The 13,181-nt window shown below is 49.6% G+C and overlaps 5 protein-coding genes across 7 annotated transcripts; 2 read left to right on the forward strand and 3 right to left on the reverse strand.

The window, feature by feature from the left end:
- Positions 1 to 73: 73 nt before the first annotated feature.
- FOIG_14408 (uncharacterized protein) lies at positions 74 to 3,337 on the reverse strand. The gene is made up of 2 exons (XM_031215641.1): positions 2,327 to 3,337; positions 74 to 2,268 (listed from the first exon to the last, which is right to left on the reverse strand). Exons 1-2 carry the CDS (start codon positions 2,589 to 2,591, stop codon positions 425 to 427), a joined length of 2,109 nt encoding a protein of 702 aa, XP_031054526.1. The 5' UTR covers positions 2,592 to 3,337; the 3' UTR covers positions 74 to 424.
- A 704-nt stretch (positions 3,338 to 4,041) lies between these two features.
- Positions 4,042 to 5,337, forward strand: FOIG_14409 (uncharacterized protein; the record flags this gene model as incomplete). Its single annotated transcript, XM_031215642.1, has 4 exons — positions 4,042 to 4,168; positions 4,224 to 4,330; positions 4,386 to 4,558; positions 4,617 to 5,337. The coding sequence occupies 4 exons, from the start codon at positions 4,042 to 4,044 to the stop codon at positions 5,335 to 5,337; spliced, it is 1,128 nt and encodes a 375-aa protein (XP_031054527.1).
- FOIG_14410 (uncharacterized protein) lies at positions 4,712 to 7,496 on the reverse strand. Its single transcript, XM_031215643.1, has 3 exons — positions 6,748 to 7,496; positions 6,427 to 6,692; positions 4,712 to 6,374 (listed from the first exon to the last, which is right to left on the reverse strand). Exons 1-3 carry the CDS (start codon positions 7,109 to 7,111, stop codon positions 5,898 to 5,900), a joined length of 1,107 nt encoding a protein of 368 aa, XP_031054528.1. The 5' UTR covers positions 7,112 to 7,496; the 3' UTR covers positions 4,712 to 5,897.
- FOIG_14411 (uncharacterized protein) lies at positions 6,313 to 13,085 on the forward strand (the record flags this gene model as incomplete). 3 transcript variants are annotated; one of them, XM_031215644.1, is made up of 5 exons in its annotated part: positions 6,313 to 8,012; positions 8,069 to 8,171; positions 8,227 to 9,079; positions 9,147 to 9,706; positions 9,934 to 12,873. In XM_031215644.1, 5 exons carry the CDS (start codon positions 7,753 to 7,755, stop codon positions 10,915 to 10,917), a joined length of 2,760 nt encoding a protein of 919 aa, XP_031054529.1. In that variant the 3' UTR covers positions 10,918 to 12,873. The 3 variants fall into 3 exon arrangements, with proteins under 3 accessions (XP_031054529.1, XP_031054530.1, XP_031054531.1); XM_031215646.1 differs by having other exon boundaries at positions 7,753 to 8,012; positions 9,147 to 9,878; positions 9,934 to 11,184; XM_031215645.1 differs by having other exon boundaries at positions 7,563 to 8,012; positions 9,147 to 13,085.
- On the reverse strand, positions 9,307 to 13,159 carry FOIG_14412 (uncharacterized protein). Its single transcript, XM_031215647.1, has 2 exons — positions 12,938 to 13,159; positions 9,307 to 12,861 (listed from the first exon to the last, which is right to left on the reverse strand). The coding sequence occupies exon 2, from the start codon at positions 12,514 to 12,516 to the stop codon at positions 11,530 to 11,532; it is 987 nt and encodes a 328-aa protein (XP_031054532.1). The 5' UTR covers positions 12,517 to 12,861; positions 12,938 to 13,159; the 3' UTR covers positions 9,307 to 11,529.
- Between the last annotated feature and the right edge of the window lie 22 nt (positions 13,160 to 13,181).

A 13,181-nucleotide genomic window follows, 5' to 3' on the forward strand; every position in this document is an offset into this window, starting at 1 on the left:
TAGATGTCCCATGTGTGCCTGGAAGATCTGTCAAAGCCCGCGAGAAATCATGGAGCTAGAAATTTGTAAACGTGCGGTTCGTTCATGAAGGTGCCAAGGAAGTAAATGTAGTAGAGTAGAGTATCATCATGTTCATGAAATAAAGCTATAGTGTACAATTAAATGTTGAATAAATGCCAAAGTGGCTCGCTCATACGAACTCCTGAGCTCCAATAGATAGATCTTGAAGAAATGTATAAAACTCCATCCATATATTGAACCCTACAGTGAGCGCCGGCTGGTCCTATCCCATGCGCCCAACCAAAACGTCCCGCCACACCGCAATATTCCACTGCATCTCATTCATAGAAACGTTCTCAATACGGACCTTTCAACATCATACAGCATAAGCATAGCACGTACTAAGCACATCACACTTGATTGATCAATCAACGCCCCAGCTTCGGCTATCGTCTGAGGATGAGGGCCGCCTGCGCATCTCATCGTCTGCTGTCATATCTTGGCCACTGCTGCGGTGTCTGCTATGCCGATGCTCTCGCTTCCCTTGGTTATGACTGCGATCGTGTTGATCGTGTTCATCATCACTCCAGTCGCTGAATTCTCCCTCAGAGTAATCCCACTGCACTGGTATTTCTTCGCCATCCTCACCATACCCATATACGAGACCTCGCCATTGTCCAGAAGCAATCTTAGCTGCCACCTTGAGGATTAGGCGGATGAGAGAGCTGGGAGGACCCAAGATCATCTCGTAAGTCTTCGCAATGATAGCCATTGGAAGGTTCTTAACCGTCTCCAACTTACTCCTGTATGGTCTCCGTTCCATGGTTGAAGCAGGTGTGAAGAGGTTGGCTGCTGGTGGCAGAGGTGACAGGGCGCGTCGCCTTACAGAAATACTACCGGTCGTCGCTCTATGGCGTGGAACGAATGGCCGCTGCGGTGCAGTCATAGCTGCTGTCGACGGGCCGGCGTCAAGTTTGGGGAAGGCATCATTTTTGAGCTCTCTCACTGAATCTGCATCCGACGATGAGCTTTCGTCGGATGTTTCGCTATCATCATCAGAGTCGGACTCCCATGCGCATGGCATGGGAGAACTACCCCTGCTATGTGATGATTTATTTCTTTTGCCCGCTGACAGTCTATCTGCCTCGTACGAGTCATTATTTGCCTCCAGAGAAGATTCTGCTTGAGAAGTTGGAGGCGAAGGATGCTGTGGAGCTCCAGACGAATGCCATGACTCAACACTATGGAAAGATTCCTCGCTATCTCTACGTAGTAATCTCGGTTGTTGAGCATTGCCCTTTTGCTGCGGCGACTGGGAGGGCTTCACATCTCCTTTATTCTTCTTCTGGGGAGAAGAGATGGTATCTGCAGTACGGCCAGTCGGCTTTCTTGTTGTTTCCGATACACTTCTTAAGAGAGGCTCCCTTGACATGGAAGCCGACGGTGCAGACTTATCCAGTGTTGGCATCATGTGTGGTGGCATCGTAGCAGATCTTGTTGTGAAGTTCCCAGTTCGTCGTCGTAGCCTGGCCTTCATATTGCCACCTCGATTTCCAGAGCCTTCGTGGAGTTGATACACGGAGGAATCATCATCCGTGGGACTGGAAGAGAGTACAGATGACCTATCGTGAGACTCGAGCATATCTGAAGAGCCTAGTTCACCTGGGCGTTCTGGGACAGCCTCCAAGGGTCCCGTGCCGGCATTCCCTGTACCTAACGGTTGCAGAGGGTCGAGATTCATTCCATACTCCTCATAAAGAGATATGTTGGAAGGCACCACGTTAGATGCCGCGCTTTCAGGTCTGGTTGGTATCGGGCTCGTTGGTATATCTCTGGGCTGTCTAGGAATTAATGGAGTAGGTGTAGAAGCTCTCCCAACAAAGGATGACCTTCGTGAGTCTGTAGAGGATGCTGGTGTTGCCTCCTCGGAAGGGGTTATAGGTTGTGCGCGCGGCGTCCAGGGCAGGATTGTGACGGGAACCTGCTCTGGCAAATCGACAGTAAAGGTGCGCTTGAAAGGGCATTCAGTCTTTTCAAATTGTAGAATCTTGTCCAACACTTCTCTCAGTTCTTCGGCTCGCTGTTGATCTTTGGGGTCATCGACTGGAAGTTCTATTCTCCAGTAATTCGGTCGCCGTATTTGCAGGACGAATCTACTATTGACCTCGTCTATACACCAGCACTGGCTTTTTCGTAGAATTGGTTGTAGTGCAGAACCGCAGCTCAAAAAGGCTACCGATCTTGGGGCTCGATATATGCGAAAGGGTCCTATGTGCTTTACTTAGTAACTAGCGGTGCATACGTAGGTATTCATTTGTCAACTCACCTACAGCGATGGTTCTCTCGAGCTGTGAGGACCATGACAAAGAACTTGGTGGATCAACATTGCTCAAGGCGGGCCCTCCAGGACTCCTCGCATAGGCTCGGCCGGTGGCCGTAAAGGATATTATCTTGACATTTGGATGGCTGTAGAGTGTTTCGACAAGATCTGAATCGGGTGTTTCTGGTTCCGTGGAACCTCTTGAAGGCATAGGGGCGGTTGATACTCGTCTGGGCCCCCGAGCCGCCAAATCGTCACCCGAATCATCCATGATAAGGATGTGACGTCGCGGCAGTTTGTTCTTTTTTGATAGCGCAAATATTTGTTCGACCTGGCTACATCTCAAACATCTCGAAGAGACAAACAGGGAAGATCGTTCATGGCTGCGCGCCCGCCGTGGATGTTGGTCGAGTTGTGGTTCTCGCGCCGGGTCGTGACGAGTTGATGGATCGCGAGTCGAGTCCCCTGACCAACCAACGCCTCAGTGGAAGGGAGACTACGCAGGGTAGGTAGTTGGAGGTATGGAGGGGAAACGCAAGCTCGAAGGGGGAGAATAACGAATAGGGGCGGGTTCTTGGGTGTTATGTTATCTTTATCGTTATCGAACGACCCGAGTGTAGGAAGGTCCTTTCTTTTCTGTTCTGTTCGCTCCCTCAACTTCCGTTCCGTAGTGCTGAGGCGCGGCGGATGGAATCTGGCCCAGCCATCTACTGTGCTGCACCTAATCTACAGGGGAGTGTAGAGGGGTGCAGCCTTAGTCATCCGCATACACATTCCTAGGCCCGCTGATGATCCCGTCGTCCCGCTCCTCGATCCCTTGATTGAGCTAGAGCTGTTCAACAAACTCGGGACATTTTTGTGCACAGCGAGTTCAAGCCCATGCTACTCGAGTTCTGTAAAACGTTTGGTGTAAGAGATTTGAGTTGTCATACGATGAGAATTTGCTCATGTCCAAGCTTTATCGTCCGATGAACTCAACGCTCCATACAAGAACGTTGACGAGTTTGAACTTGGCTGTCCCTCTTATGGTACATTTCTTTGTTTACCTACGAAGTTAATGGATGGATGTAAGCTTGACCTTGCATACATAGCTGCGAACGCCACTTGGATGCAGTTGTCCTACCCCAGCCAGCCATAAAGAGGTGGCGGAGCAATCACAACTGGTTTAAGTGGAGGTTGGAGGACACAGCAAAACGAGGTTCCATGTTATGAGCGCTTGTCTCGGTCATGAGGGCTTTCTTCAAAAATATGTTCACGTTGCTGTGTCCTGTAATTTCGAGAGGATTGCGGCTCTCCCAAAGACAATCTTCAAAGAATAGTATTTGTCTTGTAGTTCTCACATATCACATGTCATTCTTGTTCTCTTGTGGATACACCCATAGCTGGGCAAAGAGCTAACTCAGCAGCCAATCTGGCGTAAGCTTCAATTGGTTCACGATACTTACGTCACCTTACAGTCTTACCATTCCAAGGTTCCGAACTCGTGTTCCTGAATATCACTACTACCTTCATTTCTTAACCAGAACCTGAGACTGCCAAATTCTCAACAGTCTCAAAAAGACCCTTCATTCTCTTCAGAGGGGCAGGCAAAATTCCGTGTCTGATACAGTGTATTCACTAAAATTCAGCCCGTCGACACAAGCTCAACTTGAGCTCTGGGCGCCTACAGCTTGGTCTCCCTCATACCCTTCAGCTTCCCATACCTAGCTTCAGCTCTCAAGATGTCGTCTAACGAAAAGACTCAACTTGATAAGGACAAGTTGAAGGAGAAGCTTGAGGAAAAATTCGATCTCTCTCACTTCGATCCCAACACCGTAATACGTGGCGCTCAGCTCACTCTGGTGGGAGGTGAGTACCACCATATGGCATTATGCCTTTTGCCCATTACTAACCAACAATATAGCCCATCGAGCACTACAGAATCCGGCACTTTTCACAACCGATCACTATCGTCAAGCTGCCATTGCAGTTGTGGCAGGTCTTGCTATTAGACTAATCGTCACCATACCCGTGAGTCTCATTACCAGCATGAGCAGAAGAGTAACCCTACTGACTGCACAATCAGATTGTCGGGATTAAAGTGTTATTATGGTTCATTTCATTCTTTGTATCTCTTGATGCCGTCACATGGGACGATACTCTCGTCGGTGGGCTTGACTTTGTCGCAGAATATGTCCTCCAAGTCCCCTTCTTCCTCATGGCTCTCATGCGTTATGTTGTACCGACCCTCGATAACCTGTAAGTCGAGTACTAAACATCACGAAACACTTGACAGCATCTAACCACCTGCAAATAGCTTCATGCAGTCACTGCAATGGGTTGATATGACCTATGTTCAAAAGCACCGTGGTGACAAGCCTTCAGAGCTTCGGGATATGTATTATCCTAACCTCAAGATGCACCGTCCCTCCGATGGAAGTACGCACTCTGAAAGTACCGCTCAGGCTGTCTCCATGTTTCTCTACCGCTTCCTTCGCAAGGGTGGTATTTCTTTAGCAGTTTTTGCGATCTCATACACACCATATATCGGTCGATTTGTCCTGCCCGCAGCCAGTTTTTACACCTTCAACAACGCCGTGGGCTTAGGACCGGCCTCGATCATCTTTGGTACGGGAATTTTCCTCCCTCGAAGGTACCTGGTAATCTTCCTCCAGAGCTACTTCTCTTCCAGAAGTTTAATGCGAGAGTTGCTTGAACCATACTTCGCTCGTGTTCACTTTACAAAGGATCAAAAGCGAAACTGGTTCCGCAGCCGCGAGGGAGTTCTGTTTGGTTTTGGTCTGGGATTCTACATCCTTGTCAGAATCCCTCTGGTGGGCGTACTCGTCTATGGCATTGCCGAAGCATCCACCGCATACCTGATCACCAAGATCACTGACCCACCGCCTCCCCCTCAGCAGATGAAGGAGTTTGCTGAGGGACAGCAGAATTGGTCTAACAAACATGAGTTCCTGAACCTTTCACTGGCCAACATTGACTCGGTACATAACCCTGAGCTCTCTAAAAAGGCCAATTGAATGGCAAAGACGTCGCCTTCGATGTGCCTGGACGGAAAGTAGCTACCCTGCTCAGCATAGGACCTTTTATCATCGAAAGCGATCACCAAACCCATTTTTCTGGTCATGCTTTCATTCAAAAACAAAGACGTATCACAATGCCTCCTCGCCCAGCAGAGCAACGAAACCACATGACCGTTTCCCGATGTTCTATGTCCCAGCAAGATGGGCTAATCGAAATCCCAGGCACAAGGTTGGAAAGCAAGTGTTTTGAGAAGCGATACCAGCCGTTACCAAGTTTTGCGTCGGGTATTCAGTGGACAACACAATTCTCTCATGGCATTTGTACCAATAGATACCTCAAATTCAGCCATGTCAAGACACCTCTTTTCGCTGCATCGCACCATCTGTCTACTTGATCTCGGTTTACTGTGAATAACCTCAGCGGCGTGCAATGGTTACAAAGCAATGTCTTGTTTCGGTGTTCGAAGCGCTAACTATGTTCAAAAACTCAACAAACTACTTGAAATGTCTAGAAGGACCAAGAGCACCGAAGGCTTCATGTTTCTGTCAGTGCCCACTCACCAGTCCGGAATAATGGAGAATCTCTCATGAGCAGTATCTGCACTATGCTGCCTCATAACCTTGTCACCTTGGCCGATGAAATCACATCCAGGTGTGTCGCACTTCCGGAGCACATTGTCACCTTCGTCTTGGATTTCACTCAGATCCACGTGTCCAGTGAGTTCTGCATGCTTCTGTCCCTCACGCTGGCCGCTACCTATCCAGTCACATCCCGGCACATCACATCGGAGAATCAGTCCTTCCGTATCAGTGTAGTAGTGCGCCTTGTTGAGCTTCTCGACGAGCTCTCTGGTCTTTTCGAGTACCTCATCGTCATCAGTCGGCCAAACAGTTCGATCCATCTCAGGGGGGTAAGTAGGCGAGTCATGTGGGTAGTCAGACAGGCTGAAGGCAACTCGGTCATAGTGAATTCCTGAATAAACAAGAATACAGCGATCTCTCTTATCCTCTCCGAAGTTGATCAGGTTTTGGGCCTGTAATCTTCAATGTCAGTGAGGAGCGGTGCAGAATAACATTTCGACTAACCTGGACATCAAACGTGCAGATCTGGATATCGAAGATGGAGGATAAGATGCTCAGTTCAATACCGCCTCCCCATCGGTCAGGGTCTTGAATACTGCGGCAATATTGGCTGGCAGGGCTACCGAGGACAGCTTCTGAGTAATCCTCGGGATGTTCAACAATGTAGTCAGCCATCATCCTTCTCAACCGTTGAGCGGGGATCTGATCTTGCAGAGCACCACCAAAAGCTGTGAATAAACAGCTGTTATCGCTGGGCATCACTCTTAGAACTACATGCCGTTAACAACAATAGTCTCTGGAGGCTAACAAAAGGTTATCACTTACGTAGTGTTCCACCCTGTTCTGGCCACGGAACGTTGACATCCTCTGGGCTCTCATTCCGTTTTGCTGCACGAGATGTCATTGCTTGATATTGCGCAGCGCCAGTTTGAAGCGGCGCAGTAGGTGCGGGTGGTGGTACGTCCTCGGGTACGATAGTGAGTGTCTCACCATGAAGACCAAGAGATCGAGCAATTTGATCACTTTGGCTAGCTTCAAGAGCCTTCATAGCCATAGGAGGGCCATATTTTATGCCAAAGTTGGTAATTCCTGTCTTGGCTCGAAGTTCATCAAATAGCACTTTAACAGTGGCATCATCGGGTATCTCGAGGATACCGGTACCGGCTGGACCTTTATAACGAGCTCGCATGACTGTGATTAGGTGCAAGATTCAATGTAAGATGACAATTTCTTGGGTTTTCTCGCTGCGGATAGTGGGTGATTAATGTGCTTGGGTGAAACTTGTTCGAGATGGGTGAGGGAGGGGCTGCTTTACTCTGAGGCGAGGAATTGAAAGGAAGCAACAGGAAAGTGAGGCACTGAATCCGTTTTAAGCTGGGTTTGGAACCACAACACGAGAATTCTCTGAGCTTGAGTGATAGATATTCAAATTTGTGTATATGAATCACAGAAACAATAAGGCTAAATCGAGCCTGACTGAATCAATGATCTGGATGAAAGCCGGCACCAACATCACAACCATGTGTCAAGTGCCAGCCAATTGGGACCCGCTTTTATAAATGCACAACCACTCTAACCAATTACGGCACGAGAAGTCGCGCGCAAATGCACGCGCTCTCCAGGGCAGTCGCACTTTCAATCAAGCTCAGGAATAGTACACAGGCACTCTTTAATTACAGCTTCCTCCCGCTGCCGTGATTTCGCAGTACAACCCGTCTCAGCAACTGAATACCACAATATAGATTAACTTGACCAACGCGAATAGTACGCGCCGTTAACGCCTCGATTTGCCGCATTGCGACCGGACCCGAGTGGTCTCACGAGCCTGTCATGTCCAGTCGGAGGGCGAACGCGCCAGAGGTGCGCGAATCTATAGAAGCAAAAACTGCCTCCGTGGACGTCGAGATGAAGGATACACCGGACGATGATGTCGATGCCGAAGGCGACCCTGACGTAGATATGGACGCGGAAGGTGACGAAGATGCCGAAGGTGAAGAGGACGCAGAAGGTGAGGTGGACGATGAAGGCCGTCCCGATATGTATCGCTTGATCCATAATCTCTCGACCTATCTATGCAGCGTTCAGGATGAGTATGCTTCCCCTCTCGAGTGCAGGAGAGGATTGGGTGATTCTGACAGAGTTATAGTGGCGAGCAGCTTGCTGCTGGCTTCCAGCGCATCCCGAATAGACGGACGTTGCCCGATTATTTCGAAATCATCGCCGAACCCATTGCTTTCAGTACCATCCGAGTAGGTTTTATGCAGTCTTGGTAGCTGGTATATGGATCATTGACCAAAATGATAGGGCAAAACTCAGAAGAAACAATACAGCTCATTTGCCGAGTTCGTCAAGGATGTTGCGCAAATCTGTCACAACGCTCAAGTTTACAACCGACCCTCCGCTCCTATTTTCGGTGCCGCAGTTCGTCTTCGGGAAATTCTTGTCCAAGAACTCAAGAAGCTGGTAGAAAAGGGCCACATCAATGCCAATGATGCGCAGTTGCCAGATCTGGGCGAATTACCACCTGCGGAAGAGTCTCCACCAGCAGAGGATGACGACGAAGACGAGGAAGACGAAGAGGAGGAGGATGAAGATGAAGAAGAAGATGAGGATGAAGATGATGATTCAGACGATGAAGGCGGCCGACGCAGGGGACGAAGACGACGTGGCGCTGGTCGAAGAGATCAGGACAAAGACTACGAAGATGATTCGCACAAACGAAGAGGCCGACCTCCTAGTGTTCTTACGCCGAACGAAGCCCGCATCGCTTCACTATTGAAGGGATTGAGAAAGCCCAAGGATGATGCAGGAAATCTCCTTGTTCATCCTTTTGAGAAGCTACCAGACAAAGCAGCTGTACCCGATTACTATACAACGATACTAAACCCCATCGCTCTCGACAACATCAAGAAAAAGGCCAAGCGGAAGAAGTATCAAAGCATCGACCATGTTCTTCAGGACCTCAATCTCATGTTTGAGAATGCCAAGCGGTATAATGAGGATGACAGCGAAGTGTACAAGGCCGCGGTTGAGCTACAGAAGGAGGCTATCTTTTTAGCCGAACAGGAGAAGGCCAAACCTGATGATGATTTCCGAGACGAAGACGGCAAGTTACCGTTGGCAGAGATCCAGCATAACGGGCAGTCCTGGAAAGTCGGTACGTACATAGAGATACCACTGTGTAATGCGTTTCCAGTGTTGTTACGCCGCTAACATGAATATAGGTGATTGGGTTCACATCAGAAATCCTAACGACCTGGCCAAGCCCACCGTGGCGCAAATCTATCGAACTTGGCAAGACCGTGCCGGCCAAAGATGGATCAATGCCTGCTGGTACTACCGACCAGAACAGACTGTACATCGATATGAGAAGCATTTCTTCGAGCATGAAGTCGTCAAGACAGGTCAATATCGGGATCATCAAATTGAAGAGGTCTTGGACCGATGCTTTGTCATGTTCGTGACCCGATTCAATAAAGGGCGACCTCGAGGATTTCCTCTGGACAAGGAAATTTATGTGTGTGAATCACGCTACAACGAGGAGAAGTTCACATTCAACAAGATCAAGACGTGGGCAAGCTGTGTCCCAGACGAGGTACGCGACAAGGACTATGAAATGGACCTCTTTGATGTGCCTCGGCGCATGAAGAAGATTCCCAGCCCTATTAAGCATTTGCTCCGCGAAGATGCAAAGGAGACAGATGAACTCCCCAAGCCAACATGGGGAAGCCCAAATGCCCCGCCTATTGTTGGAGCCGTACATCGCCGTAAACGGGAGGCCAATGTAAGTGAAGCGCATCTGTTCTTTCGTTTCTTCTGTCCTGCCATGCCATGCCATGACTCGGCTGGCCATCGATGTATTCGTTATCAGCAAACGAACGCCCTACATAATCCCTGCCCGCCAACGCCTTTTTTTCCTTCTCAGCTTCAACGCCTGATTCTTGATCGTGATTCATGCATGCCTCAGGCTTTCTTTCGTCTCACTTTAATCAACTAACCATAACTTTCTAGGAATCACCACCGCCAGTGCCCACCCCTCCGCCACAAGCCATGTCGGCGGTCCCACTACCTGATGCTGGCGCTGATTCTGGCCGGCGCGCTTCAATGTTGTCAGTGCCTGGTGGCATTCCTAGTGATCATTCCGGGAGACATCCTTCAATATCCTATCCTGGAGGTCCTTCACCTTCGCCCGTTCCATACAATGCTCACATGACACCTCACTTTCAGCCAGTCACTCCTGGCGCCCAGCCAGCACAAGTTCAACAGACTCCAGTCCCTATTCCACATCAACCTCACCTGGGTGCTCAGCCTCAAGTGTCTGTACGACCTGTGCAATATCAACACCAACCTCAGCACTCACAGGCAGGATATGCACAAGGATTCGCCCCTAACTATGGGCAATCGGTGCCTCCTATGCATCAGCAAACACCTATGCCAAACCACATGACCCAGGCATACAACCAAGTGCAGGCCACTCCAGTCGCTCGCAGTCCAATGCCGGCTGCACCAGGGATGCCTATGCAGGGTGGCAATGTGTATAACCCACCAAGACCACCAGAGGTCTACGCACTTCCCGACAATATGAACGATGCGATGCCAAAGGAGTTGCGAGAGTCATTTCAACATGACAGTTCTGGCCGAGTTCTCTTCTTCACTGCTCCTCCTCTCGACAGACCCCACAAGGGCATCTCCCACGAAAGTGCTGGTTTAGGACACAGCGCCAAATATCTGGCTGGGAGGAAAGAATGGTTGGCCGACCGGGAGAGGAAGAGAAAGGAGCGCGACGAGCAGATCGGGAGTAACTCAAACAAGAAACTCGAAAGGGTTGCAGCAGATGCGCGCCAAGCGAAAACAGACATTGTTGCACAGGCCAGTGATGCCATGGCTAAATGGTTGGAGCAATACAACGAGGATACCCAAAAGTGGAAAGACAAGGCAGGGCTTGAAGGTTGGCGTGAGGTCAAGCCATCCAACAAAGAAAACAGCACTGTTTGAGACTAGTGAGCAGCAGTTGGTAACAAACATGGATTAAAGGCGCCCAGGTATCCTATTCAAGATCAAGAGGGCGAAAACTAGGTTAACTTTCTGTGCGTTAGGATTGGAGTAATGGCTAAATTCACCAAATAATATCTTGGAACGATTCTGAGACGATTTGTAGTAGTATTAGATTGTACTGATCGATTGACGATGTGTCCCTTTCATCTGCATCACAGACAGACTTCCCGGCTTCCCAGATGACATTGGCCCTTGCCCTTCACCTAGCTGTTGGCGGGCCGTGTGGCCAGAGTTCTTTTTCGTCAAGTTGGCCATGGCTCGTCTGAGTGATCCAGATTTGTCATCCATCACGAAGCGCCCAACGTTGCCCGCATAAAGCAGCAAGAAGGTACAATTACTGCTAGGGGTTGGGAATGTGTTGCGCAGCTCGTAAGTCCTGATCGGAAAATTGATGGTCGCCTGACAAAAATCATGATGGGGTGTGGACAGGGCCGTGGCAGATTGCCTGGAAGCTGGGTCGATGCTGAATATCCGACTGCATGGCATGGTGTCATTACAAAGATTTGCCGCAATGGTCTGGTCCTCATTTGAGCACATTGAAGACCTCATGCATCATGTTTGTACCATCTCTACCCTAGGCTCGTTGGCCACTGTCTTCTTCCGTCCATGCCCGAGTTCGAACATGACCCATTCGTAAACCGCCCACTGGACAGCATTCACTATGAAAGCTCGCACGCTACAGACAGTCAACCCTCTAAAGAAAACACGAGAGCCTCCCTCCCGGTACGCCTCACGTGCGACCTGTATTGCGCCAGCCCGTTTGGTTTGTGACGCTACGTTGGGTTGCAGAAGGGGTGTTGTTTCTGCTTGTCCGCCAAGGGTCTGTGCCTGAACCCTAGTCTTGATAACATCGAGTGGAAATATGCTCGCCCAAGTTGCGACACCAGCTAGTCCTCCGCAGAGGAGAACTTTGGCGGCCTCGTGTTGCAAAGAGGTTTCTTCGCCCTGTTCCGTGGCCAGCCAACGGGTAGTCAGCTCGTAGGACCAGAAGTAAAAGCCATAACCAACGCTATCCCGGATAGCAGTCACAGTTCCGCCGAAGTAAAGACCTCGAGCACCTTCTTTTTTCCAGATATCCTTGGTGATAGCCCAGCTTGAGGTTGGAGAGGATGCCAGCTGCGCCCTGCACTTGATCAGTTCGGTGGGGGTGCTAACGACCCAAGTTGCAAGACCGCCCACCGCCCCAGCAAGCCAGGTATTCCACAAGTTTCCAGATGTTGAGAATACGCTATTTAATGCCGCCTCGGTTCGGTTATAAGAAACAAAGAGTAAGGCGTTCAGCGCACCGTAACCGAGAATTGGTGCTGCAGTTCCAGTCACCAAGGAGGCGTATGATCCGAGGTACCGCGTGCTGAAAGATGCACTCTGGTTGATGGTTGAAGCCGCTGCTGTTGTTCCTGTAGGGATCGAACCAACAGGCGGGTTCGTCACTGGACTGGTATGTTGTGCTTGAAGTCGAACTTTGATCACATCAAGAGGATTTCCGATGATGATTCCAACAGCACCACTGAGATAGCCAGCCCAGAAATCAGCCGACATTATGAGACTATTTTTGTAGACTCTATAGGCGAGAAAAGAGGATCAGTATTCTTTGACACTTTGCGCTGAGCCACAGTGATAGTGCTCAAGACGCCGAGGTATACGAGGCCCCAGGCCAAACCGAGCCGTGCAAGAGGAGCTCGATTCGCAGTAGCCTGGACATTAATTCGACGAAACCGCGTAAGATATTGCCAATGCGCAAAGTGTCCAGCAACGGTTGCAGTCAAAATTCCAGTGCGATGTCGTGCAATTGCTACTTGAAGAGGGGTCGGTCCAGAGGATTGATGGTCGGCAAAAGGATCTCCACCGACCGATCGGCTTTGATCGGAGTTGGAGAGATTGACGCTTGAAGGCATGTGTTAGCGATCCAGGGTCTTTCAGAGCCGCATACTGAGAAAGTAGATGATCCGCGGTGACCTACCCTGACGACGTTGCAGCAAATAGGCTTTCAGTTATCATCTTTGGCTGGTTTTTTACCGAGTGAGTTGTATAAGGGGAAAAGGAGAAAAGGAGAAGATATATTCCTTGCCACCAGTTTCGGTCCCATCATGAACCGAACGACAAACTTGATTCTTCGACCGATTCCCGATGGATCCAATGTTACCTAAGCTAGTGGAGGCTTTAAGTTTTAAGTCCAAGCTTTCGGTGGTTTCGGGGTCTTTGCC

This window comes from Fusarium odoratissimum (genome assembly GCF_000260195.1).
Source record: "Fusarium odoratissimum NRRL 54006 unplaced genomic scaffold supercont1.41, whole genome shotgun sequence".
NCBI lineage: Eukaryota > Fungi > Ascomycota > Sordariomycetes > Hypocreales > Nectriaceae > Fusarium > Fusarium odoratissimum.